The following is a 27,333-nucleotide window of genomic DNA, read 5'->3' as shown; positions in this document are numbered from 1 at the left end:
AACAAATGAAATTAAGTTGACGATACAATACACGAAATATCTTCGGTCCATATGCAAAGAAATCAAAGACAAAGTAAATTTAAGAATCACTGCTTTTTTTTTTTTTTTAAATTTGCACTTCCATACCAACCCAACGTTTTCTGATTTGGGGGTGTAGATAGATAGATAGATAGATAGATAGATAGATAGATAGATAGATCAAGTGCTTTGCGCGGTACATAAATAAAATGTATTACTACTAGGATAGATATCGATTGCTTTGAGCGCAAGAAAGGTGCTACTGCGCATAAATCGTCTTGTTACTACACTGTTAGAAAGATATCAAGCGAGTTTAGTATGTGAAAGGCGTTATATAATAAAATTTATTTTTATTATTAATATTATTCGAAGGATCGATCGATAGACAGCTAGACTGATATCAAGTGCTTTGAGCATGGGAAAGACACTATAAATAAAATGTATTATTGTTTTGATAGATAGATAGATAGATAGATAGATGCCTCTTTTGCCATTTGCAGACTTGTCGATAAATTATACTTCCCCCCTTTTTGACGGTGGTGCAGTAGTGGCGGCTGATGCCTTACAGATCGATCGGCGACTCGGATACTGTCTGCGCAGATTTTTCATGCCGTATTTTCCAATATGACATAAGCGCACTTCAGTCTAATTAGCAACTATAAGTTGCCTTGGTACGAATCAATGCGCCATGACTCCACATTGCGCTCAATGCTGATGTTAACACCACCGCACCAAACTGGCTCCCCGCCACCTTGAACCGCAAAAGCCGGTTAGGAAATGGATGGATGAACTTTTTCACACTTTGCCCATTCCACTAAGCAGACATCAAGTCACCAGGTACTCGCGTGTCTCTAAATATGTGAACTCATTTGTGACCTTGTGGCCGTATATAGCCTGCCATCCGGCATCAATGCTTTCTTTCACATTTCTTTTCACATTCACTTTTACTTCTCTCCCTGCCCACTTCACACCTCCTGCAATTAGTCGCTCCCGCCGTGAGAATTGTTAGCTGAACTGAAAACCAAATCTAGCAACTGAAATGAGCAAACACAAACTAGCAAAGAATACATAAAATGCAACTGCTGCTGGTGTTGCCCAGTTTTTGAAGAACCGAAGAAGGGAGCAGCAGAGCGCAGAGCTGACAGGAGGTACGGTTCCACTTTCCTGTACCATTCACAGAACCCCCCCCCCCCCCCCCCCCCCACTGTGTTGGAAGCCTCAGAAGTGGGTAGGAGGCATCATACAAGGTTCATGCTGAATATGCGTTCAGACACCACTGCGTGACGTTTGTATCCTTTTCGGACACAAGTCCAAAAGCAGTTGACGTCACCCCTGCGGTTTTTAAAACTAGACCCACAGAGAAGTCTCTTAGGTGGAGAAGTACAAGGGATTAGTCAGTCTATAGCAGATGAGAAAACTGACCTTTCGGATTTAACGAATTTGAGTTACATAAAAGTTGCAAATGTGAAAAGGAATGGAAATCAGAACGTGTTGATCATATAAAATCAGACTACAAAATTTAATCTTAAAGACATCAACAGCAGATCTGCTTAAAAGGGGTGCTAAACAAAAGAGAAGACAGGCATCATGATGTAAAGCACTAAAAATGTTAGCGTCTAATCAATAGCAGAAAGAGGAGGACAAGAAAATTATAGGCTTCTAATAGCCCACGGGGTCATGTTACAAGGCATGCTGAGCATGCCAGGACTATTTCGCACGTTTTGTCCAATTTCTTCTATTTACTTAATAGCCTTGTAACAAATGATCTTATCTGTCACCTCTCCCGACCTCTAGCCATGTCTCAAGACGAGCCTTCGTCACCACCTAGTGGTCACGCTCTGTAAGAGGAGCAGCACCAATGAATCTAGCAGGACAACAGACTGGCAATGCAAGATATTTATTTATTTTTATTTTTTGTTCTTTATTTCGCCTCATACAATTTCTTGTATTAGGAATTTGGTAGTTTTCGCATACCCCTTGGGGTCAGAGCACAGGGTCAGCCATTGTACAGCACCCCTGGAGCAATTACAGGTTAAGGGCCTTGCTCAAGGGCCCAGCAGAGTAGGATCTCTTTTGGCAGTGATGGGGATTTGAACCGGCAACCTTCGGGATACCAGCACAGATCCTTAGCCTCAGAGCCACAACTCCGCCCTATTTGCTATACAGTACAGTAGCATATTTCTCAAACATGCACTGTCTGATTTTGGGGTGGTTGGTGGGGTTCGGAGCGCTGAGAATATCCTGGCAGCGGTGTGGCGTAGACCAGGGAATAAAGCTGTACTGGGTGCCCAGTTCGTCTAAGGATCTTTCTAGAATATACCAGAACAGTATGTTGAAATCTATACATAGGAAGGCACTGATGCAACAGTGAATATACAAAACTCTTTAATGAATTTGTATTGTTAATTTTGCAACCTTATATGATGTGCAGTAATGCCAAATCATTTGTGTTGTCTCAAACAGCACACTCAGGTTCAAGGTAAAGCTTTTTTAATTTGTCTCATGCAAAATGTTGGACCCCATGGCTAAAGTAAAAAAAAAAGAAAATAGAACTAAAAAAAATAGCATTTTAATGAAAATGTTAATGTTCAGTTACAATTTATTTAATGAACTGAAAAAATGTAAACAAAATAAAAGATAATTGAGGCACTGACAAAGGTTTGGGCACTCAAAGGTCACAAATGTCATTAGGTGTTAGTCTGGTTAAGAATTGTCAGCTGATGAACCAAATACATTCTATGACTCTTCAAACAGTGTTCTAAGCACCTGAATAAGGATGTGAAAATTAAACTAATTGATGCCTAAAAGCAGGGAAAGGTAAGAAAAAAAGTTATCAGAGAGCTTCCAGCTGACAAACTGTAATTAAGAAACAGCAGTTAAGGGGAACCGTTGAAGTGAAAACCAAAAAAAACTGCAAAACAGTGGGAAGGCACAGCCAGAAGCCATGCCGCCTGCACTTCAGAATAGGTAATCTGCCTGAAGTTAAGCATGTTTGGGCACAACCAGTACTTGCTGCTGGAAAAGGTGTTTAGCGAGGCCGGCAGGAGACATTTACCTAATAGTTTGTATGTGGATCCCGATGCCCAAGTTACAGGGACAGGGCTGTAAAAAATGGTGCCACTGTTGAGACCTAAAACCAACTGGGCATAAAAGATGCAAAAAGAGTAGGTTGTTTCCTTGTGTCCTGGCTAAATTACCCACCATAGTCTCATCCATTCTGGCCCCTAATCACCCCCCATGTCTAACTGGCTATCTATCTTCCACCCCTTCACCACCTTACAGATAATGTGCGGTGAGTGTACTGGCACAAGAATGATTGCTGTTGGACCACCCAGGTAGATACCACACATTTGGTGGTGGTTCAAGTGGCCCCCCACTATCTATATAAAGTGTTTTAAACAGGTTAGAAAAGCACAACATAAATGTAATTATTACTTTTACAAAGCAAAACCTCCATATGACTGCAAGGTACCTGCAGGAAGGTTTAACTTGGAAAGAAGTGATGATGCACAGACGTGGCTTTCACGGAAGAGCCATCAGAAAGAAACTTTACTTGCAATATCATTGCAGAAAATAACATGTGCATGAGACAAAGACACTTTGGAACCAACTGTTGTGGACAGGTGGAGTTCAAAATCAAACTCTTTGGCCACAACCAGAAAAAAATTGTTTGGACAAAAAAGCAGCGGCATTTGAAGAAAAGAACACCATGCCAACTGCCAAGTAGCAGAGTGGATCTACTATGGTGTGTAGTGTGGGGTTGTGTGGCAGGCAGCTAGTGGTATGAGGAGATATTGTGCAAGTACAGGGAAGAATGGAATCCATTAAATATGAAGAAATCATTAAGAAGAATGTCAGACAAATAAGTCAGGACACTGAAGCTGAAAAGAGGATGATGGCCTGTACAACAAAACAATGATCCAAATCGGAGATTATGAAGTTTAAGTAGCTGAAGAAACAGAAGGTAAAGGTTTAGGAATTGGCCTGGCAGTGCTCAAACTTGAACATCATTGAAAATCCTCACAGGTGGCGCAGTGGTAGTGCTGCTGCTTTGAAGTAAGGAGATTGTGGGTTTGCTTCCCTGGTCTTCCCTGTGAAGAGAGCACTTTGAGTAGTGAGAAAAGCACTATATAAATGTAAAGAATTATTATTATTATTAAAATCTGCTGGTAGACCTTAAAACGTGCCGCACACGCAAGACAGCCCAAGAACATATCATAGCTGAAAGCAATCTGCAAGGAAGAATGAAGAAATAAACAGGAACTAAGCACTGACTTAGTATGCCCAAACTTGCAAATGCTACATATACATTTTTGTTTTACTTTTTTCAGTTCACCAAATAAATCAGAACTGTAAATTAACACTGTCATAAAAATAACATTATTTTATTAAATACATCTTTGATAGCAAATTAACTATTTTTTATTTCAAATTCAACAAAATGCAGATTAAGTGAACTGGTATCGTAAAATTGTCCCTAGTGTGTGTGTGTGTGTTCACCCTGCAAAACACAGGTGCCCCGTCCAGGTATTGCTCCTGTCTTGCACCCAATGAATGCTGGGACGGCCTCCAGCTTCTCCACGACTCTGCCCTGGGTAAGCAGATTTAAGAAAACGGATGGATAGATGTCAAAAAAATATGTAATTTGGACAGGGATGTACATAATAAGCAAAAAGAAAATTAATTAACATTAATACACATCTTTAAGTGGTGAGAAATACTAATTTTCTAAAATAAGTTAAAAATATACACACTTAAAATACACACTTTTGCATGGAACTGTACATTTAAAAAAAAAATCAAACTGGCATCAAGTGTTTTAAAGATAAATTAGAACAAACAAACAAATAAATACATAATAAAAAACATTTACTGGATGAGTCTTACTGAATTCCTTAATGTAAATCCTTAAGTCACAGTTAAGTAAGCAAACAAATAAAAACATACTCACCAACAGTAATGAATTAATGCTTTTTATTATTCTTTTAAACAAAAGTAAGTGATTGGTTCTTTACGTAAAGTTTCCTTTCTATGACCAGGAGCCGAATCACTGACTGACTGACTAAGGAGTTCAGGGTTCCCCAGCAAATGCTACTAACACGTGTTTCATACTTCATTTACCTGCTTCTCAATTCCCCATCCTATTTTGAACTATAGAACTTTGTACCTATGTATTAACTCATACTCATTGTATATAAGCTTGAGAAGCTTTGACAAAATGCTTCAACATATAATTGTTTTAATTGTTGCATATAAGTATCAGTTTTCTATTAATTTCAAGGGATTTTTTTTCTGAACTCATTGTTATTCTTTGCTGACTTGAAGAACTGGCTTTTAATGTGCGCACTATGAAGTAAGTAACATAACTCTAGAACTTTTTTTTTTCCTACCAAGTGCACACAAGAATCACTTTAGATAGTCAGTGTTCTGACATACGTTTCTTTCCATTTGTTTTCTGTCTCCTTCCTTTCTTGTAGTCACTTGTGACTGTGCTGTCTAGGTTTAATCCCCATTACTCTGAAAGTTGTAGCAGCTATCTTCTCATAGAGGAGGAACATAAGTGCAGCTGACAGTACTGTCTGTAGCAATTTGGCTTCCAGGCCCTTAAACAATCCCAGAATGCCCTCACTCCTAAAAACAGAGATACAAATTCAGCATTCTGCAGCACACAAAGAACTGTACTTAAGTATACATAATATGAAAAAACAAAATGAATTAACAGTAATACACATCTTTAAGTGGTGAGAAGTACTCATTTTCTAAAATAAGTTACAAATACACACACAATACACACGTGAAGAAATAACATGAGAAGTCTAACTGCAAAGTACTATGTATGCAATCCGAAAGAGCCACTGGACAGCAAAATCTCTACAATACTGGTTCAACAGCATCCATTGCAAAATACAGTTCTTCTTTAAACAGGTCTATTCTCCCTCACTGTTTAAAGATCTCATTTAGTTTCAAATCAATCTGACTCTAGCTTTACTTGTCTTACCTGAACCTCTGCTTCCATAGGAAGAGAATACTTTTCACACTTCCAATAATTTTGCTTTCTCTCTGTTCCCTGTGCCGTCCAAACTATTGAGAAAATAAGAACAACACATAATTATGTAAAAGTGCAAATGTACATTGATGGAATCAGGCTTTACAGAATAAAAAGGGAACAGGAACTACATAAATACATTTATTGAAGCTTTTATAAAAGCAACAAAGTACCTAACCAAGACTTAAAAGCTTCTATTTTTTGGCTGATTTGCAGGAGCCACATTCAAAAGATGAAATGCTGTTTATACATTCCATTAACTTCCTTCATGTTTCTTAAAACATAAGCTTCAGTTTGACAGCTTTTTTCCCCAAATATGAAACTGTTAAGGCACAGATACATAAATCCCTCACTGTAAAACAAAACTGAAATTCACAAACGTTGATTTTATAATATCCATAAAGACGTTGCCAGTTATTTGGATGGTGTGACAAACTGTCCATCAGGCATGCCACACAAAATGTCATAATGTTAAAAAAAAAAAAACGATTTGTCGTTCGCCAAAAGTTCTGTCAGAATAGGTTAAGGCAAGGTTAATATAATGTTGATATATTTTATCTGAGTATGTACAAGTTACCATAAATCAAATAGCACATGATTGTCACACATTATGCCATCCATCATTCTATTTACTGAATAATAAACATACCCTGAAATTAAACAACCTTCAATGATTCAGGCCCTGCTTTAACCTCTCTCTCTAGATATGTTTTCTCCCAAACAGCCCCGTGGTCAAAGAAATATGTGTCACAAATCAAATAACTACAAACTCATTTACTAGTACAAATTGCTCAAGTGATATTCTGGTTTCTTCCAGATGGCCCAAAAATGTTCTTTTCAAATAATTAATTATAAACTATATCTAAATGAAAACATGCATTTAAAATGAAATGAGGCCAAAGAATTACAAAAAAGAACTTACCTGTGTACAGAAATGTGTGTAATGTACCTGCTTACTAGTAATCAATAGGGTTTAATTTTCCAGTGTCACAATTTAATAATTCTTATAATTAATAAGTTTAGTGAAATTCAGCATCAATGTTAAAAGTCATTATCCAAAATTGCTTTTTATCAGTGTATTTGTCCACAAGCCTCCAATACATACAATATTATCTGTCTATGATAAGGCAAATGCACTCAAGTACAGTACACTGTAGATCTAACCCCATAGCTGGCAACAGAATAGTTACCAAATTAGCAATGGAAACCTCACATTCAGAAACAGTATGCTGCTGAAAGAATCGGTTCATGAAGCCATACTTACCCTAAGAATGGACTGCACCGTCTGTAAAGGGTACGTCACTACAGTAGCAATGGCTTTGGCTGCAGCTCCAATTAGAAAAACGTCTAATGAGGAAAACTAGTACGAAGAACAAATACATGTCACTGCAATGGAATCACAAATCTAGCAACTGCATAGCACTGAATCTTAAATTAGTTCTTTATTATTAACGACAAGCATGTAAATTCATGTAACTGGTAATATATACATGTAGCCTCATTGATTTTTTACAAAAATATCCTTAATCAAGGGTAAAATTGAAGATATCAGATTCACTCTTAATATTGCACTAATACAATGATTTTTCCAAAATGGGTGAGGACAGTGGCATAAAAGTTAGTGCTGCTGCATCATAGATCCAGCATTCTGAGTTGAAGTACCATGGCTGGTCATTTTTTGTGTCGAGTTTGTACATTTTCCCGAGCATCTTATACATGAGGGGGAGTCAAGCTAAAGTTAGAAAATGGGATTTATCAGAAAATTGAACGAACCTTCACAAAACCGATCATGTCATTTCTCAATGTAGTATCCACCCTTCTCAATGCACTTGTGCCACCTGCCTGGAACTGCCCGAATTCCAGCAGAATAAAAGGTTTTGTCTTGTCCTCGCCACCACTCGTGCACCCAAGTTATTATTGTAGGACACTACAAGCCGAGGGGTAATACAGTCACTAGTGCACGTTACTGTGACTTGCTGAAGACCAATGTGAAGCTTGCTATTTGATCCAAGCGGAGAGGACTGCTGTCTCAGGGACTCCTTTTGCTGCAAGACAATGTCCACCCACACACTGCCAAGAACACCAAGGCTTGTCTGGAGAAAATGAAGTTTGAGGTATTGTCACGTCCTCCTTATTTGCCAGATTTGGCACCATGTGATTTCCACCGTTTTGGACCACTAAAAAAACTTCTGGGTGGTTGTCGACTCAAGACAGATGACGACATGAAGAAAGTGGTGTACGAGTTGTTGTGAGAACAAGACAAAACCTTTTTATTCTGCTGGAATCCAGGCACTTCCAGGCAGATGGCGCAAGTGCACTGAGAAGGGTGGAGACTACATTGAGAAATTACATGATCAGTTTTGTTAAGATTTGTTCAATTTTCTAACTTTAGCTTGACTCTCCATCATATATTTCAAAAGATGTGAAAGTTAGATTAATATAATATTCTAAACTGAACAAGTGTGAGTGGGCACATGTGAAGATTGTGTGATGGACCATCTTCTACTTTACATTCAGTGACACTAAAATGAGTTAAGCAAGTTTAAAAATGAATATATGTATTTATCTATATGTGTATTTATTATCAAATTTCTCAGTTTCCGAGAAAGAAAAACAAAAGTAATCAGGCAAATATTAAATAATTCAAATTCCAATAAATGTACTATATAAAATACTAGCAACATCTCATGAATGTTCCATATGATGCAGAAAAATATTCCTAACTATGTTCTCTGCCTCCCTTCAACTTGAAAAAAATACCAGAGTATAGTAAGATATACAGACACATGCTTATTTCATCAACTAAAACTGTGTTTCTGCTTTTCACATATTAGACATTTCCATATGAGACACAAAAATATACCTAACTATGTTATCTGCCACAAACCCTACCCCCCAACCCCTGACAAATCCATTAGTCACTTAGAAACTAAAACTGGATTGTTAATCTTCTGGAATGTATGAGAAACAAACAGCAGAGGCCAGTATTTCTCTTTAAATCAGATTCAATACAATCACATTCTTCAGTTCATATCAGTTTTATTTATATTTAATTGGAGCACTTTCACATAACAATATATCAAGACACATACTAGTTTTTCTGTTTATTTTTTCATTTTTCCTCACCTCTCCATCAGGTCCACGGCGTAGTTGTCGTTTTAAGCCTTCATAAAACATAAACTGAATGGAAGGGTTAAGCACAAGCAATAGGGAGGGGAATGTGCCATTCCACAGTGCAGAAATCCCCTCATTGTACAGAATTTGCTTAAAGGCATCTGAAATAACAAAAGACACGGAAAAACATTTCTTTCACAGAAGGGTGAGTGGCAATAACAATTGTGGTACTTAAGCAACCTTGCTGGTGCATACATGCACGCATAAATTATACTGCATTATACTGCTGCACCATAACATTTGGGCTTGATCAACAGCAAACAAGGGTCGTCTGCAAGAATTCAAAGATTTGTTGTTTGATAAAAGTGAAATCCACAATATGAAAATTAATATATAAAAATGAACAAACAGTGGACTGTAACAAACAAAGAGATCAAATTTTGTGAAGACACAAAAAGTAAAAACATCAGAGAAAAATTGGTATTTCTTTTCTGATGATTTTGTGACCCTACACTCACTTTAGTTGTTTATCTATCTATCTATCTATCTATCTATCTATCTATCTATCTATCTATCTATCTATCTATCTATCTATCTATCTATCTATCTATCTATCTATCTATCTATCTATCTACTTAAGTAGTAGGCATATAATGGACTAATGTTGCTACTCTCTTGCGCACACTGTGGTAGGGATAGGTTCTGGCTCCCTTTAACCCTAGGCTAAGTTACTATGTTAAAATGGCAGGAAACACATACAGAAATGCATGCTATATGTACATTGGACCATTTTCCTCAATAAATAAAAGAAGTATAATATTTTTGAGTCAGTTGTTTAATTGAATTCTCTTTTTCTAGTTTTAGGACTTGCATAAAAATCTGATTATGTTTTAGGTCATATTTAAGCAGAAATAAAGAAAATGATAAGGGTTCACAAACTTTCTAGCAACAATGTTCAGTATAAGGTCAACTAAATGATGAAACAGTGCGCTGGAAAAAATGTCTTCAGTAAAGCACTGCGGGGTACCAATAAAACAAGGCATACTTCAGATTTATCGGATTATATTTTTTGCTGTCTCACAGTAGAGCATATACAGTACAGTAGTTTGAAACATTATAATAACATTAGATTAAATCACTTTTTGTGAGAAGCGGTTATGTTTACATCTGTCACTTTCCTCCAGTTACTCCAATTTTCTGCCACATCCCCAAGATATGTATGCTACATCAATTAACAACTCTAAAATGGCCTGATAAAACTAAGTGCGTGTAAAAGTGTGACGTATAATCTTGTCCAATGTTGATTCTTTTTTGTCCACAGTGTTGCTTTGAAAGGCTCCAGGTTCTTGTGATCCCACAGATGCAGAAAATGAACAAGTTGGATAAATATCTTCTGAATTAGTAAATTATCACCAAATAAATCATAAAGTGGATGTTATGTGGTTAACTTTTCAAAGCACTTAAACCATTTAATTTGCTATATCTTTCCCTGTTATTTAAATGCATAAAAAACATATTTATATACTGACTAAATGACTTTTGCTCTAAACAATAATAACAGTTTGCCGAGAAAAGAAACAGTCATCCAATCCTGCCCTTACCCATATGAAACCCACCTTACCCAAAATGCCTTTGTAATGAGTTGATTTGATGTCACGGTTTCTAAATTTTGCTCCTTGTAATTTGAGCCGGGTATTAACTACCCACAGTGGTGTGGTAATAAGCACATTAACAACCCCTGTGAAAAGAAAAATACATATGAAGTTATAAATTATTAAAAATAAAAAATTTTGCAATAATAAAACAAAAAGATGACAGCACTAATAGGTATAACTATCTTCTTTTTAACACTCTTAGGTTTCTGGATTTCTTTGATTTGTTTTAGAATGATAAGTTGGACAGTGTCTTAGAGCTAAGTCTGCATATGAAAAAAAAAATTACAGTTACATAAAGACAGAACTGTATAAGGTTACGTTTAACCTTGTCTGAAAAATGAAACACAGAAGTTATGCAATGCTGAGACTATGCGGAAACAGTGAAACTGAGCCTGCAAATTAACACTTAAATTGTGTCATTTGTCAGCCTATGTATATAACTACTTAATATTGTCAAGACAAACGTCATGTATTTAAAACACTGAAAGTCATTATTAACAGACAGTGGTTAAGATTTCACTATTATTTGTGGTCTCTAACACTGTTAAACATTTTTATCTTTTAAACACCAATATCAGTTATTACTAGAGCTGAAATAACCACCATAAAAAGGGGCAAAACAAGCCAACATTTTAAAGTGCTTAGTGGAAAAAACAGACTATGATGTAAACTAAAGGCTTAAACCAAATTTGTACTACTAACAGTACAGTGTAAAAGGCAGCAAATTCAATGTATACCACTGCATTGAAAAATTTGCCATCATTCTATGCAATACTTTTTCATATGAACAAAATGTTATCTGTAATGCGATAATCTCACAATTATAAAAGAAAATCTTGCAACGAGACGTGATCTTCTGAAGAGAGACAGAGAGATATTTCAGAGAGGCAGATACACTTTCACTTCCCACAACATGGTCAAGTCACGTCATACTGACATTCATTGGAAGCATGTTCCCGTGAGACGGTGACCTAGGCAAGGAAAGTAATAATCAGCCCGGAACAAGTGGAACTGAAAACCTTGCAGGTCCAAACGGGGTCAGAAATAAAAGACAAAGAGTAAAAGACAATAGAACTTCATAAAGACGTTCAAAAACGTTGCCGTGATACACATGCAGAACAGGTTACAGATTATGAAAGCAGTGGAGTTCGAAAGGCTCAAAAAAAAAACCTTGGCGCGATACACACGTAGAGCAAGTTCAAAAATATGACAGTACTAAAATTCGAAAGTGTCAAAAAAAAAAAAAAAAGAGTACAAATCGCATTCACGCAAACAAACGGAAATTATTACTCGGTGAAATAAAGGAACAGCAAAAAAAGATTGAATATATGGACATAGGTGATATGTCGAAAGTATGTAGATATTGTAAGGCTTTAAAGTTTAATTCGGAGACTTGTAGATCATCTAATTTGTGTTGACATCAGGGAAAAGTACTGCTGCTTCCCAATGAAGAGACGTTTCTGCAAGAATTCAAAGATTTGTTGTTTGATTAAAGTGAAATCCACAAACACTACAGGCAAAATATACGTGTCTACAATAATCTTTTCGTGTTAGCATTCAATGCATAAAATGTTGATTTACACAATAATGGACCATACACTATGAGAATCTGTGTTCCCACAACAATTACAGCCAGGACAAGTTTAATTTCGAAAAAAACACAATTTGGTCAGGTGTATTTTTAAGATCACGAAGAAGCGACGCAACATACAATCGAAAGAGTTTCTACAATCCGACGTAATAGAAATTATACACACAATAATGGATACACATCCATACGTCCAAAAGTATTGCACTTTACACGAAATTTATCAGCAAAACACGGACAAAGAAATTTTCTTGGATTTCTATATGAATCCAAAAGATCACAGTCGCATTTATAATAAACCCACATGTGACGAATTGTCGGAGATATTAAAGACAAGAGTAGATATTCGTGTATATCCAAAGGCAAAGCAAATATATTGCCATACGCCAACCCTTTACTCTTTCCTTTGCTTTTCCCAGATGGCGAAACAGGATCGTCGTACAATATGAAACAAATGCATTCAGAAAAATGAATAACACCCACACAATATTTCGGGTCAAAAGTAGCAATACGTTCCCATGTATTTAATCCACTTCTATCATCTCAACATCTATCGCAATATTACATTATTAATGCGTATGTAAAAGTTGCAGCTATTCATCTCTTCTTTATTAAATCGAATCAAGCTAAACTTAGAACAGAACATGCAAGGTCTCATTGATCACGTTCAAAATTAAAATATCAGTAGTTCAGACAAATTCAAAATAGGTAAAGCAGTAATATTATTATCATCATATCAAGGTAGTCCAAGAGCATTGCAACAGTTATATCATGATGCAATGGCAATATCCAGAACTATCAGTTGGCCAGATTTATTTCTTACAATGACGTGCAATCCACAATGGCCAGAAATCCGCAACTTCTTAAGAACAATGCCTCCGGCTACATCAGCTCTGGATATTCCCACTTCCGTAAGTAGATTGTTTTATCAGAAGCTCTCATTTTTATGGGAATGAACTCAAAGCGGTGTTCAGGCAAAAAGGAGATCTCCGTATGTCCTTCGTATAAAAACATTTACAGTTTCCCGTGAGAATAGCTTTTGCAATGACAATTAACAAATCACAAGGACAAACATTTGAAAAAGTCGGTTTATTTATAAGAGACAAAGAAACGATATTCACTCATGGCCAGTTATACGTTGCATTATCACACTGTAAGACCAAACAAGGAATAAAAATTCAATGCGATCTTGAAGAAAAGTTCATTCCAAATATTGTTTTTACTGAAGTTTTAAAATGAAAAGTGAACATAATGCATATGTAACAATTCCCATGAAAAAAAAACAAACTTTAAATTGTATTTCCACAGGACCAAACCCGGGGATTGGCGAGCGAAGCGAGCAGGGGGAGGAGCCCCCTAGTTAATTAAAAAGACAACCGTGCTTTTGTCGCACCATATACATACAGTGCATCCGGAAAGTATTCACAGCGCATCACTTTTTCCACATTTTGTTATGTTACAGCCTTATTCCAAAATGGATTAAATTCATTTTTTTTCCTCAGAATTCTACACACAACACCCCATAATAGCAACGTGAAAAAAGTTTACTTGAGGTTTTTGCAAATTTATTAAAAATAAAAAAAACTGAGAAATCCCATGTACATAAGTATTCACAGCCTTTGCTCAATACTTTGTTGATGCCCCTTTGGCAGCAATTACAGCCTCAAGTCTTTTTGAATATGATGCCACAAGCTTGGCACACCTATCCTTGGCCAGTTTCACCCATTCCTCTTTGCAGCACCTCTCAAGCTCCATCAGGTTGGATGGGAAGCATCAGTGCACAGCCATTTTAAGATCTCTCCAGAGATGTTCAATCGGATTCAAGTCTGACCTCTGGCTGGGCCACTCAAGGACATTCACAGAGTTGTCCTAAAGCCACTCCTTTGATATCCTGGCTGTGTGCTTAGGGTTGTTGCCCTGCTGAAAGATGAACCGTCACCCTAGTCTGAGGTCAAGAGCACTCTGGAGCAGGTTTTCATCCAGGATGTCTCTGTACATTGCTGCAGTCATCTTTCCCTTTATCCTGACTAGTCTCCCAGTTCCTGCCGCTGAAAAACATCCCCACAGCATGATGCTGCCACCACTATGCCTCACTGTAGGGATGGTGCCTGGTTTCCTCCAAACGTGACGCCTGGCATTCACACCAAAGAGTTCAATCTTTGTCTCATCAGACCAGAGAATTTTCTTTCTCATGGTCTGAGAGTCCTTCAGGTGCCTTTTGGCAAACTCCAGGCAGGCTGCCATGTGCCTTTTACTAAGGAGTGGCTTCCGTCTGGCCACTCTACCATTAGGGCCTGATTGGTGGATTGCTGCAGAGATGGTTGTCCTTCTGGAAGGTTCTCCTCTCTCCACAGAGGACCTCTGGAGCTCTGACAGAGTGACCATCGGGTTCTTGTTCACCTCCCTGACTAAGGCCCTTCTCCCCTGATCGCTCAGTTTAGATGACCGGCCAGCTCTAGGAAGAGTCCTGGTGGTTTTGAACTTCTTCCACTTACGGATGATGGAGGCCACTGTGCTCATTGGGACCTTCAAAGCAGCAGAAATTTTTCTGTAACCTTCCCCAGATTTGTGCCTCGAGACAATCCTGTCTCGGAGGTCTACAGACAATTCCTTTGACTTCATGCTTGGTTTGTGCTCTGACATGAACTGTCATCTGTGGGACCTTATATAGACAGGTGTGTGCCTTTCCAAATCATGTCCAGTCAACTGAATTTACCAAAGGTGGACTCCAATGAAGCTGCAGAAACATCTCAAGGATGATCAGGGGAAACAGGATGCACCTGAGCTCAATTTGGAGCTTCATGGCAAAGGCTGTGAATACTTCTGTACATGTGCTTTCTCAATTTTTTTATTTTTAATTAATCTGCAAAAACCTTAAGTAAACTTTTTTCACGTTGTCATTATGGGGTGTTGTGTGTAGAATTCTAAGGAAAAAAATGAATTTAATCCATTTTGGAATACGGCTGTAACATAACAAAATGTGGAAAAAGTGATGCGCTGTGAATACTTTCCGGATGCACTGTATCTATGCAATAAAATAACACATATTAAATACTGCATAATGAGCAACTAGCCATTATCTCTATGTATTAATTCTTCATCACTTTGTTGTAAAAATGTAGATCACATTATTAGGATTTGGTAGTAAGATTCACCTTGTCATTATAGGTTATTCTGCAGCTTGGTAAGAATAAAAACATTTGTTTTTATACTTATGTCTTGTAATACCACAACTTTTCTGTTGTATGGAGCAGTGTACATGTTTATACTATATCTACAAAGAAAGCAAGAAATTCTAGGCTACTTCTAAAATGAGTGATTATGTGTTAAATTATACAAATACTGTACTTCAGTATCTTATCATTTTGAACAACCAAATATTGTGTCAGCTCATTAACAGGTATATACCAATTTAAAGGAAAAATCTACCAAAAAATTACATTTTTTTAATATGTTACTTAAACTTTGTGCTTTGTACTGATAACTAAGAAAACTTTTTAATCTAAACATTTTAATCTATCTGATCGATAACAGAGGGAAAAAAATAATAATAAAAACCAATGGTAACCAATGCTGCACAATTGCAAACAATATGAAAAGCATCCATGGGGAAAAAATGTCATGTTACTTATGTTGCATAATCCACGTGCATTTTACATGGGATTGTGCTGCTGAATTGCATATTTGACTCTCTCTCATTTATTATATCATAAACTCTGTTCTCTATAAAAACAATAAAATAAATTCTTTTTCACAGTCATGACTATGAAACACACAGGCTAAGTAACTGTATGGAGGATGTTTTAATCTTATTTACTGACAGATTTCAAGTAAACAGCCAAGGTCTGAAAAACTTGTTTAGTTGGACAGGAGTGAAGCATATTCTGGGAAAGCAGAAAGGCTACGTAGGGCTTTAGAATGTTCTGTATCAGAAGTCTGTTTTCGGTTTAGAGTAGCTTTTCAATCCTATGGGAATTGACCTTAAACTTGTGAAAACCTGTAAAAGTGATAGTTGCTTTGCTAACAGATAGTAGGCCAGGCATGTTTGCTTAGTTTGTCTGAGAAGGGGTGACAGACAGTAGCTGTTTTTTGTTAAAACTTTTTTTTTTTAAAAGGTTGTCAGTTCAGTTAACAGTTTAGGTTTTAGTTTAGTTTGTTGGTGCTTTGTTGCAAAAATTTAGATTTTAGTTGCTGCCTTTCTGATACTTTCAGTGAAACCACAGACCACAAAATGGAGCTGCTATCTGCTTAGCTGCTGTATATTTTCCAATGAGCTCGTCCTCTAGCACGAAATCTTGCTTTTAATTTTTTGATTAAGGCTACATGATCAATAATTAAAGAACTGGGCCATCTGAGACTGAATGACGACTGCATAATTACTCCATTAAGCCAACCAGGCTGTATAATTCTTTGTACTACTTATATTTGCTGCTATTGGTTGTTATGCAAATAAATATAATTTTTAAGTTAAGCTTAAACTAAATCATTTCATTTACATGCACACAAAACTGGGATAAGGTGAATAACCTGGTTAAGGCAGAAATCTCGTTTCTTAGAAATCCCTGAGTAGATAATGTATATGGCCCAATAATGTGATGGCACAAAATTTATTTTTGTTGATGCCTCCAACATTTTCTACTTGTGGCAAACACATGTGCTGACTACAAAATTCTTAACTTCAGCCCAGCTAAGGATTTACATGGCCACACATCCTGGCTACTAATAGAGAAATCTGTGTATTAACCTAGATTCTCAAAGACCAATATTCTTGTTTCTCTAACCACAACAAGGGTATGAGCAGCATTTTTGAAATTGAGTTTCTCTGAATAACCAGATTATTAAAGCGCATGTTTCTGATTATTGATTGATAGTGTCGCTGAGTGTTGATTGATCTCTTCTTTTCTAGCTACCGTCCCGTAAGGGCAAAGAGAACTCATTGTGTAACCTTCTACTACTGGTAAACTGGGCTGAAATAATGGAATGAAAATTAAAGACAGCCACAGTCAGCCAGCAGCTTGCCCATTAGAGATCCCCCTGAATAAGGTTGAATAAGGGCAGTGAGACAGGTAGGAGGTTAAAGGTTACAGTTACACAGCTGGTTTTGACATTTCTCCATCCATCCATCCATTTTCCAACCCGCTGAATCCAAACAGGGTCACGGGGGTCTGCTGGAGCCAATCCCAGCCAACACAGGGCACAAGGCAGGGAACCAATCCCGGGCAGGGTGCCAACCCACCGCAGGACACACACAAACACACCCACACACCAAGCACACACTAGGGCCAATTTAGAATCGCCAATCCACCTAACCTGCATGTCTTTGGACTGTGGGAGGAAACCGGAGCGCCCGGAGGAAACCCACGCAGACACGGGGAGAACATGCAAACTCCACGCAGGGAGGACCCGGGAATCGAACCCAGGTCCCCAGGTCTCCCAACTGCGAGGCAGCAGCGCTACCCACTGTGCCACCGTGCCGCCCTTTGACATTTCTTCCTATCCTTAATAAGAAAAGAATCTAAGTGGTTAGATTTGTACCTTTCGTGTTAGATGCATATCACAGGTGATCTGGGAAACATTAACATATAAAAATATATATAATTTTTGGATTGAGTATTAATTTAAACTACATAAAATTAACTTAAATATTGGCTTAATCACTCAATACCATTGAACCTTTATACAGTGAAGATGTTACATTGTTCAGGTTTGAATATGAACTGTCTTGCTAAGCTTTGTACCTAAAGAAATACAATTAACTTTAAAAACACAGTATTCAAGGGGATCTTATGACTATATGTGTGTGGGGTAGACTGAAGTCCTGACCTGACACCAATGTTATATCCTTGTTCAATAACATTTATATAATATTTATATCAGAAAAAAAAAAATCCTCCACCTCACCATAATTAGTTGTCTTACATGCATGTAAAAATCACGCTCCAATGGTCTGAGAAATATTTTGCAGAATAATAATAGAAGCAGTCAAGTAATTCTAACTTCAAAATGTCATCAACTGGAAGTGTCCTTTAATTTAAGAAAACTATGGAAAATTCTTGAAAATAATCCACATTGTCAGTCAAAATGGAAATAAAAAGGTATGTTTGGATGTATGGTGATAAACAAGTTGAGTTGGTGGGTGGTTTGTACAGAGTTTGCCATTATATTTAAAAGTGCTCCCTTAGATCTACTAATTTTCACTGTAAAACAACGCAGCCTAATTGAATTAAACAATGCATTTAAATGAATGCAAGGACATTTCTCAAAGTACTGTTAGTTAAATGTTAATAACATATTTCCTCATCTGCAGTAAAAGCAAAGTGTTCAAAATGTGCACTTTTTCCCTTGGTTCTATTGGCTTTCATGTATAATGCCAAAACAAATCACCAACAAAAATGTGTCACTACAAGAGATAAAAGATCATTTAACATATTAACCTGCAAAGATACCCATGAGTAGATCCTTGCTTGGTGTTGAGTGTCGACCTTTCACCCAGCTTGCCTTCACGCTGTTGAAGGTGTAGAAGTAAACAAAGTTGGAGCAGCACAAACTGCAGATGACAGGGAACCAGCCCCGATATGGTGCAAGTCTGGAATGCAGAAATTTGGACAAATGGTACATACTAAGCAAGGCAAAAATGATTAAGCCTCAATATAATTTGTACTGCATTCAGTCAAATAACTTCCACTTTGGCGTCACCATGTCTAACTATGACAAATTCTTAACATCTTGTAAGCCTCAGTCTTCGTAAAAGCCAATTTATCTTTACTAAAAGCATTTCATTCATTCAAACTTTGTACAAGTCGTATTAAAAAGACATTATCAGCCATAATGAATGCATCTAATTTTACACTATTATATCCTAGTCTTTTAAGTGTACAATGAAGTAAATGAAAGTTTTATGAACACGAATAGTCACATACCAGTGCTTCACTTCTGTGACCCACCCAACCATAACTTTCTCCACCCACCAACTCACTGCCAAATTAAATCTTAAAAACACTTCAAGAAGCATTAAGTTACTATGACATACACTAAAGTAAACTACACAAAATATTAAGTATGGTGAACGCATGCATCTATAATCAAAAGTATTAACTAGTCAAGTAAAAAAATAGTGCTTGGTTCAAAGTGTCATTTGTATATGACACAACGTTAAGAACTGGTGCACTTACAGGCCTTCCTCCCGCACTATTTCTGCCAAAACAGCAGGAGTTGAGTTAGCTTTCCTCTTCTCATCAACTAGGAAAAAGTATAAGTAAAATTACAATAGACGAACTTCTATATAATTAAAATTAAATAAGATTTTTAAAACATTAGAGTAATCATTTACTGTTGTTCTGGCACTGGAGGCAGAGTAACTGTACCTTATATAAAAGAAACATGACAATATGCTCATATTGCTTTAAAATAAAATGTGCTTGATTATTCTAAGATGTTTTGTATGACGAGTACCAACTGCAAGAATGTGCTATCAGACCGAAAATAAAACAATAACAGGAAAGTACTGCCCAGTTTGAAAGAAAACTGCTATTGACTTTATGAAGGATACAGCCTGTTTATATGAAAAATGTTAATAGATAGATAGATAGATAGATAGATAGATAGATAGATAGATAGATAGATAGATAGATAGATAGATAGATAGATAGATAGATAGATAGATAGATAGATAGATTCAAGATTCTATGTTCAGACGATGAAAAAGGTAATTCATATACTTATAAGTAACTGGCCACTGGGCCTCAGAGCATTAACAGACATTATCTCAGACATTTTATGAGTACAAACATCCAGAATAGCAGAAATATTGTGTAATACATTTATTTTGTAATAAATCTATGACCAGCTGTTACTATGCCTAAGAAAAATAGAATACTGTTCCACAGCAATATGAAATTACATTAATATAAAAATATTAGTGATGTTGGTATAATATTTGAAATTAGATACCCATTCTGCTTTTTAACAGTTAAGCTTTCTTTCTTTCTTGCTATTGTTAACAGATCAGACATAACCATCCATATACCAAAAGTTGTGACAAATGCAAAACTTCTAGTTTTGTGCAAACTTTTACATCTGTTCGAAAAACCAAACCAGGTAAGAAACTCTCATGCACCAAAACTACTCTTGATTAAACTTGTTGAGTTTGTCCAAACCACTGAAAGACAATAGGACTCAATGTATAGCAATGCAGAAGACTAAATGAAATAACTAGAATAAAAGTAAGCAATATAAATGTATAAGAATATTTTGAATTTAACAAAAAATATATATATACTGTATACATGAATGTATCTGTAGTTAGCAAGCTCATATTCAAAAACTATAAAGTGAATGGAACCATGTCTTAATATTTAAATAACAAGTTACTAAGATATGTAAAATACAAGAAACAAAACAAATACAGTATACCTAGAATCTGAAGTGGCAAAAAATATGAGGATGTCTAAACACCTACAAAGTAAGGGAGAAAACTTATGAAAAAAAAGACAAACGTATGAAGAATGCATTACTATTGTACAGGTGGCTGCAGTCCAAACATATAGGGAACCACTGTTCAAAAAAATCAATTTTTTACCATAGGTAACTCATTGCATTACCAGGTTACAAAGAGCTGGAGGCTATCTTGACAACAAGTGTCCAACTGAGGAATCAACTCTAAGTTATTATGAGTTGCTTGAGGAAAAAATAATTTCTGTGAATACTTTTAACTTTCTATAGAAATTCCAACAGTATGTTGTAGATATCTCATTAATGCAATGTTGTTTGTCACCAGAGTCCTCAACAAAAGATTTCAGCACTGGTCTGCTGCAATGAACACTGTGCTCTGTACATGTGGCAATAATGACAAAATAAACCTTATATAATTGGAAAACAACTAGCAGTGGCACTCAAAGGTTAAGAGCATGGTATTCTCTTATTTCCCCATTTACATGGGATTAGACTACCATGAATTGGTGTAAGAAAATGCTGACGTCCATCTAGGACTTATCATTAAGGGTACTGTGCAACAGTCAAAATCAGTGATAATGGAAAGGCAAGTATTCCATGCTGCTCTGAAAAAGATGGACTAATTTAGGGAAAACCCTGAGGAAGATGGCTTCTTAAAATGTAGGTAGGTGGATAGCAGCTTAGATTAAAGACCTGTTGAACTGTTCCCCAAATGTAAACATTTACAAACTGCAGCTGCAATAAAGATACACTTAAATTACTTGTTGAGTAGTTTTGTTTTTATCTTAAGTGTATAATATTTTACATTACTTTATACACCAAGTAAGAGACGAATGATAAACGGTCATAAGAAGCTTGTATGTATCTAAGAGTATGTGTTGAATGTTGTTAACAGTCAGGAAGTAAACTATTATTTGCTATCCATGAAGACAATCAAATATACTTTAACTATGTAGTCACCTCTGTAACCTTCTTAATCCAGTACAGGTGAATGGCAAGCCAGAGCAAAAATGGGTACAAAGCAGTAAACAATGGGTGGTACACCAGTCCATTACAGCATCAATTAAAGCACAAACTTAAAATGATACCACAGCACTTAATCATCCTGTTACAATTCATTTTAAACTTACCTCTTCACACTGCCACAAAAGCTAATTCTGGTTAACTTTCACTACTCACTTCCATCTAATACCTGGGTGCTACAGAATACTTTAGACACTGAATAGTTGTATACAAGACACCCTGATTTCCAAAGTAGTAAGAATACACGTTTCCACAAGGTTATGCAACATCAGTAAAACATGTGCAAGCTTTCCTCTCCAGTGAAATGCATTATGAAAAGCCACTCAATGGCTGCAGGTTATAAGAGGTAAACTTGTTATATGCAAGAACAGGAGTGTTGTACCGTGTTAGCCATTATGGATGTACTGTGAGAAGTCAAGCAATGATTACATCTTGCCTGAAGAAGGAGCCTGAGTTGCCTGGAAAGCCTGCATACTGTAATCTTTTTATTTAGCCAATAAAAGGTGTCATTTTGCTTGACTTCTCACTATATCCAAGGAACACAAAGACAACTTTGTTGAAAAGAATGATCCTATGTATACCTTGCAATCGAAGTCTTGCCGAGTCCAGTGGATAAAATACTGTCATAGATGTAACACTGCCCTACATAAACAAATAAACAGAAAAAAAATAAATGGCAATCATGTTGCAATGAAAAATTTTACATGATAAAATTATCCAGGAGAAAAACATTACTCAACTACATAACAATTATGTGTCATGAGTTACATAAGAACATTTTTCACTTTGCTTGCCATTGACCCGAACGGCTCACGTTACGTTCCATTATATCATAAACTGTTTTCTCTTATTATGCATGAAAACATGAGATTAAATCTTTTTCTCAGCCAACACTGAACACTTCATTGGATTAATAATGCAAATATAAATCTTACATTAGTGAACATTATAAGGCTAACAGACCAGATTTTAAAAGCATATTCTTACAAAATCAGATTGAAAGAGTTTGTTGATATTAAAATATCCTGAATTATGTTGAATTCACTAATTTAACAGCGCAGATGTATTAATGATCAAATTTTTATGTTTAGTAATCAGTATTTTTCAAATACTGGAGAGATTATGTCAGAGAATCAATTTGTAATGTGCACATGGTAAGATAAATTGAGAAATCCACGTTGATTTCATCCTTTATAAAGCCTAAGCTAAAATCCCCTCAAGATTGTAAAATTTCCCCCAATTGTTGTTAAACTTGGGGGGGGTGGGGTGATCCCCATGTCCATTAAAATTCAAGCCCTCCATTGTATTATGATATTGATAAATACCAATACTAGTTTATTTAAATGATAGTTGGGTAACTTCTTGATTGGTATACCAGTATTTTAAAGCCACTGTTATTATGGTGGCAGTGTGGCATAGATTTTGGCAGGCAATGTGGTATAATGGTTAAGGCTTTAGACTTAAAACACTGAAGCTGTGGGGTTCAAATCTCGCTACCGATACTGTGTGACCACAAATAAGTCAATACACCCCTCTGTACTTCAAAAACAAAAGAAATGTAACCAGTTATATCTCAAATGTTTTAAGTCATATTGGACATAGATTTACTTAACTTGGCAGTGACATTCATGTCTCTGGTGACTCTTCCTATGAAGTCAGTAGACGGATTGGAAGAGCATTGGGGGTCATGAGATCACTGGAAAGGGGTGTGTGACGCTCCTGATATCTATGCAAAAGTACGAAGGTCGAAGTCTAGTGCTTCCTGTCTTGCTATATGGTTGCGAGACATGGACGCTATCCAGTAACCTGGGATGAAGACTGGACTCCTTTGGTCCTGTGTACCACTGGATTGACTTTGTGCCGAATAAGCAGTTGCTCATGGAGTCCCAAATGAGGCACATTACCTGCATTGTGTGGGAGCGTCAGTTACAGCACTACAGCCATGTGGCATGATTCCCCCGAGGATGATCCAGCTCGTAAGATCCTCATTGTTGGGGACCCGAGTGGCTGGACCAGGCCAAGGGGATGCCCATGTAACTCCTGGCTGTGGCAGATAGCTCATTTCCGGAGGGTGGGATTGGACTGCGTATCTACCTGGAGGGTTGCCAACCAGGATCCCAAGCTGTTTCGTCATGTGATGGGTGTGGAAACGCGCTGTACCAGTGCATGCTCCCCAACCTGACCTGGACATAGATGTCTGCCAAATATGTAAATGTATCACATCCCGCATCGATTATTGTAATTCCCTACTGGCAGGTGCCCCTTCTAATCTTATAGCATAGCTCCAGCTTATTCAAAACTCAGCTGCAAGAGTCCTTACTCGAACCAGCAGCAGCGAGCACATCACATCCATCCTGCTCCGCCTTCACTGGCTCTTTGTATCTTACACAATCGAATATAAAATTCTACTAATAACTTACAAAGCCTTAAATAACCTCGCACCAAACTACACCAGTGACCTTCTCCATCACTATGTGCCTGCCCACCCACTAAGGTCCTCTGATTCTGGCAATCTTGTTGTGCCCCTCACTAATCTACACTCCATGGGTGACAAGGCCTTCAGCTGTATAGCACCCAGACTCTGGAATGACCTACCGAAATTAATCAGGTCAGCTGACTCCATGAATTCTTTTAAAAAACAACTCAAAACTCATCTGTTCAGGAAGGCTTTTAGCTCTGCTTGACTTTATTACCCTTCTCTCAGTTTACCTCTATGTCAAGATGCCAATGTAACCTGTGTGTGTGTGCGAGATCATCAATTATGTGGTCTTTTTTTTTCTTCTCTGAATTCACTGTCGTAATCTTCTTTATTTATCTGGTTTGTACAATTATATATACTGTATACCCTGCCATTCTTTCTTATATTCTGTAAGTGCCATGAGCATGGGAAAGGCGCTATATAAATAAAATGTATTTTTATTATTAGTATTTATATATTTTATAATCTATTACTGAAAAAGGCACAATATTATTCACTTCAATAATGGAGGTGCTGTTAATAAAAAGCAGTTAAATGGGATTTCTGTTTTTGCAGTGGTATTGAACGATATCAAGTATTGTGAAGTTTTATTGATAGTGAATACCAAAATTCTGGTATCGTGACATGCATATCTCTGATATAAATGTGTGACAGCCATTAGTTGTCGTCTCTCCAGAAGTGTAAAAATATTCCAAATAACTCCAGGAGACAATTCAAAATCAAACACACAAATGCCCTTTAAATACTGGAAAATATTTCAGCTATCGATGTTCCAAATATTTTATTTTATTTGGATTCAAAGCATGCAGTGCAACGGTAAAAGAGTATAGGAACCAACCCTGAAGGTGACATTAGCCTGTCATACAGCATACACAAATAGACTCAGTCATACTGGGTCAGTTTTTGGTTACCAATTAACTAAAACTTCATACTGTTAAAACTGCAGGGGAACATAAACAAAACCAATGCAAACATGGAGAGAACTTGCAAACCCCACATCGCCAATGCATTAAGGTGGAATTTCCGCTCACGAGAACTGGCACTGTGAGAAGAGAAGTGAAACAACTACATTTTTTTATTCAATAGCCTTGTGTTACGTGCTTATGTGCATTATTTATTCAGACAATTCAGAAGCACTGCAATATCTTGAGAGATAAGACAGTCAGGAGCAGACTGTCAAAGAATATAAGAACTTTAACAGAGCAAGTGTGAAACGGCAAAATCCTGCTCTCTGAACCCCAAAGGTCATGCCGAAGACTATTTTCCCTCAGGGACGTATATATAATGAATAAATAAACTGAAGTTCAGCAGGCGAAGCTGCATGATTGCATGACACAGTCAGGAAATAATTTACAAAGCGGATAAACCGCTTTGGCAAAATGGTTGTAGGCGTAATTTAGACAGTAAAGGCGGACCGTGTTATTGAAGCACACAAGCTGTCACAGCTGCACGTACAGTTTTCCATACGAAACTAACTTAGCATGATACCAAACTGTAAGGAATTGGGGTTCAACTAGCACACTCACCAGGGCACCCGCTGTAGCGTGCACCAGGCTCTCGTACGAGAGCACATCTGAAATCCTAAATTCCGACTGATCGTCCATCTCTGCTTCCGCCTGACGTGATGCTGTTGGGCGGGACTGTTGTGGCGCATGCGTGCAGTTGAGTGACTGTCACGCGGACTCTGCATTTCCTATCTCCTTACGGCACGCTGTTTCTCAGTTCAGAATCTGATTCATTCGCGCTCACGAGTTATGATTGCATTTTCATTTTATAATTTAAATTTTAAATTACTTTTTTTTTTTTTTTTGCAGAAAATACCTCCCATACACGAATCGGTTCATATGATTCACTGAATAGAGTCGTTCAAAATGAACGAATCGTTCGCGACTCGCCCACCACTACCGATGTGTCAGTGAATGCAGGGAAAAGTGAAATTATGTACAGGTACAGTATGTGGATCATTTAGGTAAAAGCACTGTTAACGGAAACGGTGTGAAACAATGTGTCAGGTATCGTGGCTTTGGCACATGCAAAACCAACTCCCAGAGAATATCTAAAAGCACTGATCGAAAATTAGACCAAATAAAAAAATATATCTTTGGCAGCAGAGAGTTCTTACAATTTATGGGAGGCTTTCACTGATAAAGGCGGAGGTTCACATCACGTCTAGAGTACTCACGTCGATAAAACTATGTTATTCCATCGATTCCTTGTTGTTTTGGAATGAGCAGCACTGAATATATTAATAGAAATACATTACTAAAATGTTACAATGATGGTGGTCTTAATGCCTTGGATTTTGAGGCAATTAATCAGGCGTTCAAATTAAACTGGATTTAAGAAGTTTCCATCTAGCGCGGCCCCTCCATGGTACTAGATACCAAATTTGTGTTTTAAGCTTATGTAAACCTCTAAACCAGTGATTCTTAACCTTTTTTGTGTCATGGACCCCTTTAAGAATCTGATGAAAGCTATAGACCCCCTAGCCCAGAAATATTCACATAAACACAACTGCATGCAATGAATATAATGTACTTTATTTATCGAAATTTGATTGTCTCATTCATATATGACATACACAAAGTATTATTAAACTTTAAACAATCTAAAAAAATACTCATTTTTATGCAAAAAGTAATGGCCGCTCATTATAATTATGAAATACAATCCTCTTGTGCAAATTAAAACAGATCTACTACTATTACATTTTCTACTACCATTACTACTATACTGTATCTACTCTCTCGTTATCTACTTTATTTCAATGAGAAGATTGTTTTTGTTAGCCTTAAATAAGAATATGAAAATGTGTTGTGGTCTTTGACAAGGTGACGCGAATATCATCTTTGACAGCCAATCTATGTCGACTTTTCATTTTGATAGAAACAAGTGCTGAAAACCCTGATTCACAAAGGTATGTAGTAGCAAAGGGAATCAGAGCACTCATAGCTTGCTT

At 36.9% G+C, this 27,333-nt stretch overlaps 1 protein-coding gene across 1 annotated transcript; it reads right to left on the bottom strand.

The window, feature by feature from the left end:
- Positions 1-4,818: 4,818 nt before the first annotated feature.
- slc25a17 (solute carrier family 25 member 17) lies at positions 4,819-26,054 on the bottom strand. Its single transcript, XM_028816786.2, has 9 exons — positions 25,901-26,054; positions 22,477-22,537; positions 19,594-19,660; positions 18,856-19,007; positions 10,800-10,916; positions 9,191-9,339; positions 7,329-7,424; positions 6,017-6,099; positions 4,819-5,649 (listed from the first exon to the last, which is right to left on the bottom strand). Exons 1-9 carry the CDS (start codon positions 25,976-25,978, stop codon positions 5,496-5,498), a joined length of 957 nt encoding a protein of 318 aa, XP_028672619.1. The 5' UTR covers positions 25,979-26,054; the 3' UTR covers positions 4,819-5,495.
- Between the last annotated feature and the right edge of the window lie 1,279 nt (positions 26,055-27,333).

Source organism: Erpetoichthys calabaricus, chromosome 12, assembly GCF_900747795.2.
Source record: "Erpetoichthys calabaricus chromosome 12, fErpCal1.3, whole genome shotgun sequence".
Lineage (NCBI taxonomy): Eukaryota > Metazoa > Chordata > Cladistia > Polypteriformes > Polypteridae > Erpetoichthys > Erpetoichthys calabaricus.
The sequence above is the reverse complement of the archived record's forward strand: the minus strand, read 5'-3'. Positions and strand labels throughout refer to the sequence as shown.

Bases quoted from the DNA above. Each gene is read 5' to 3' on its own strand.
- slc25a17 (XM_028816786.2), bottom strand. From the start codon at position 25,978: ATGGACGATCAGTCGGAATTTAGGATTTCAGATGTGCTCTCGTACGAG. The intron at 22,538-25,900 runs GTGAGTGTGCTA...TTGTTTATGTAG, and splicing joins ACGCTACAGCGGGTGCCCTG to GGCAGTGTTACATCTATGAC. The intron at 7,425-9,190 runs GTGAGGAAAAAT...TCTTCGTACTAG, and splicing joins GCCGTGGACCTGATGGAGAG to TTTTCCTCATTAGACGTTTT.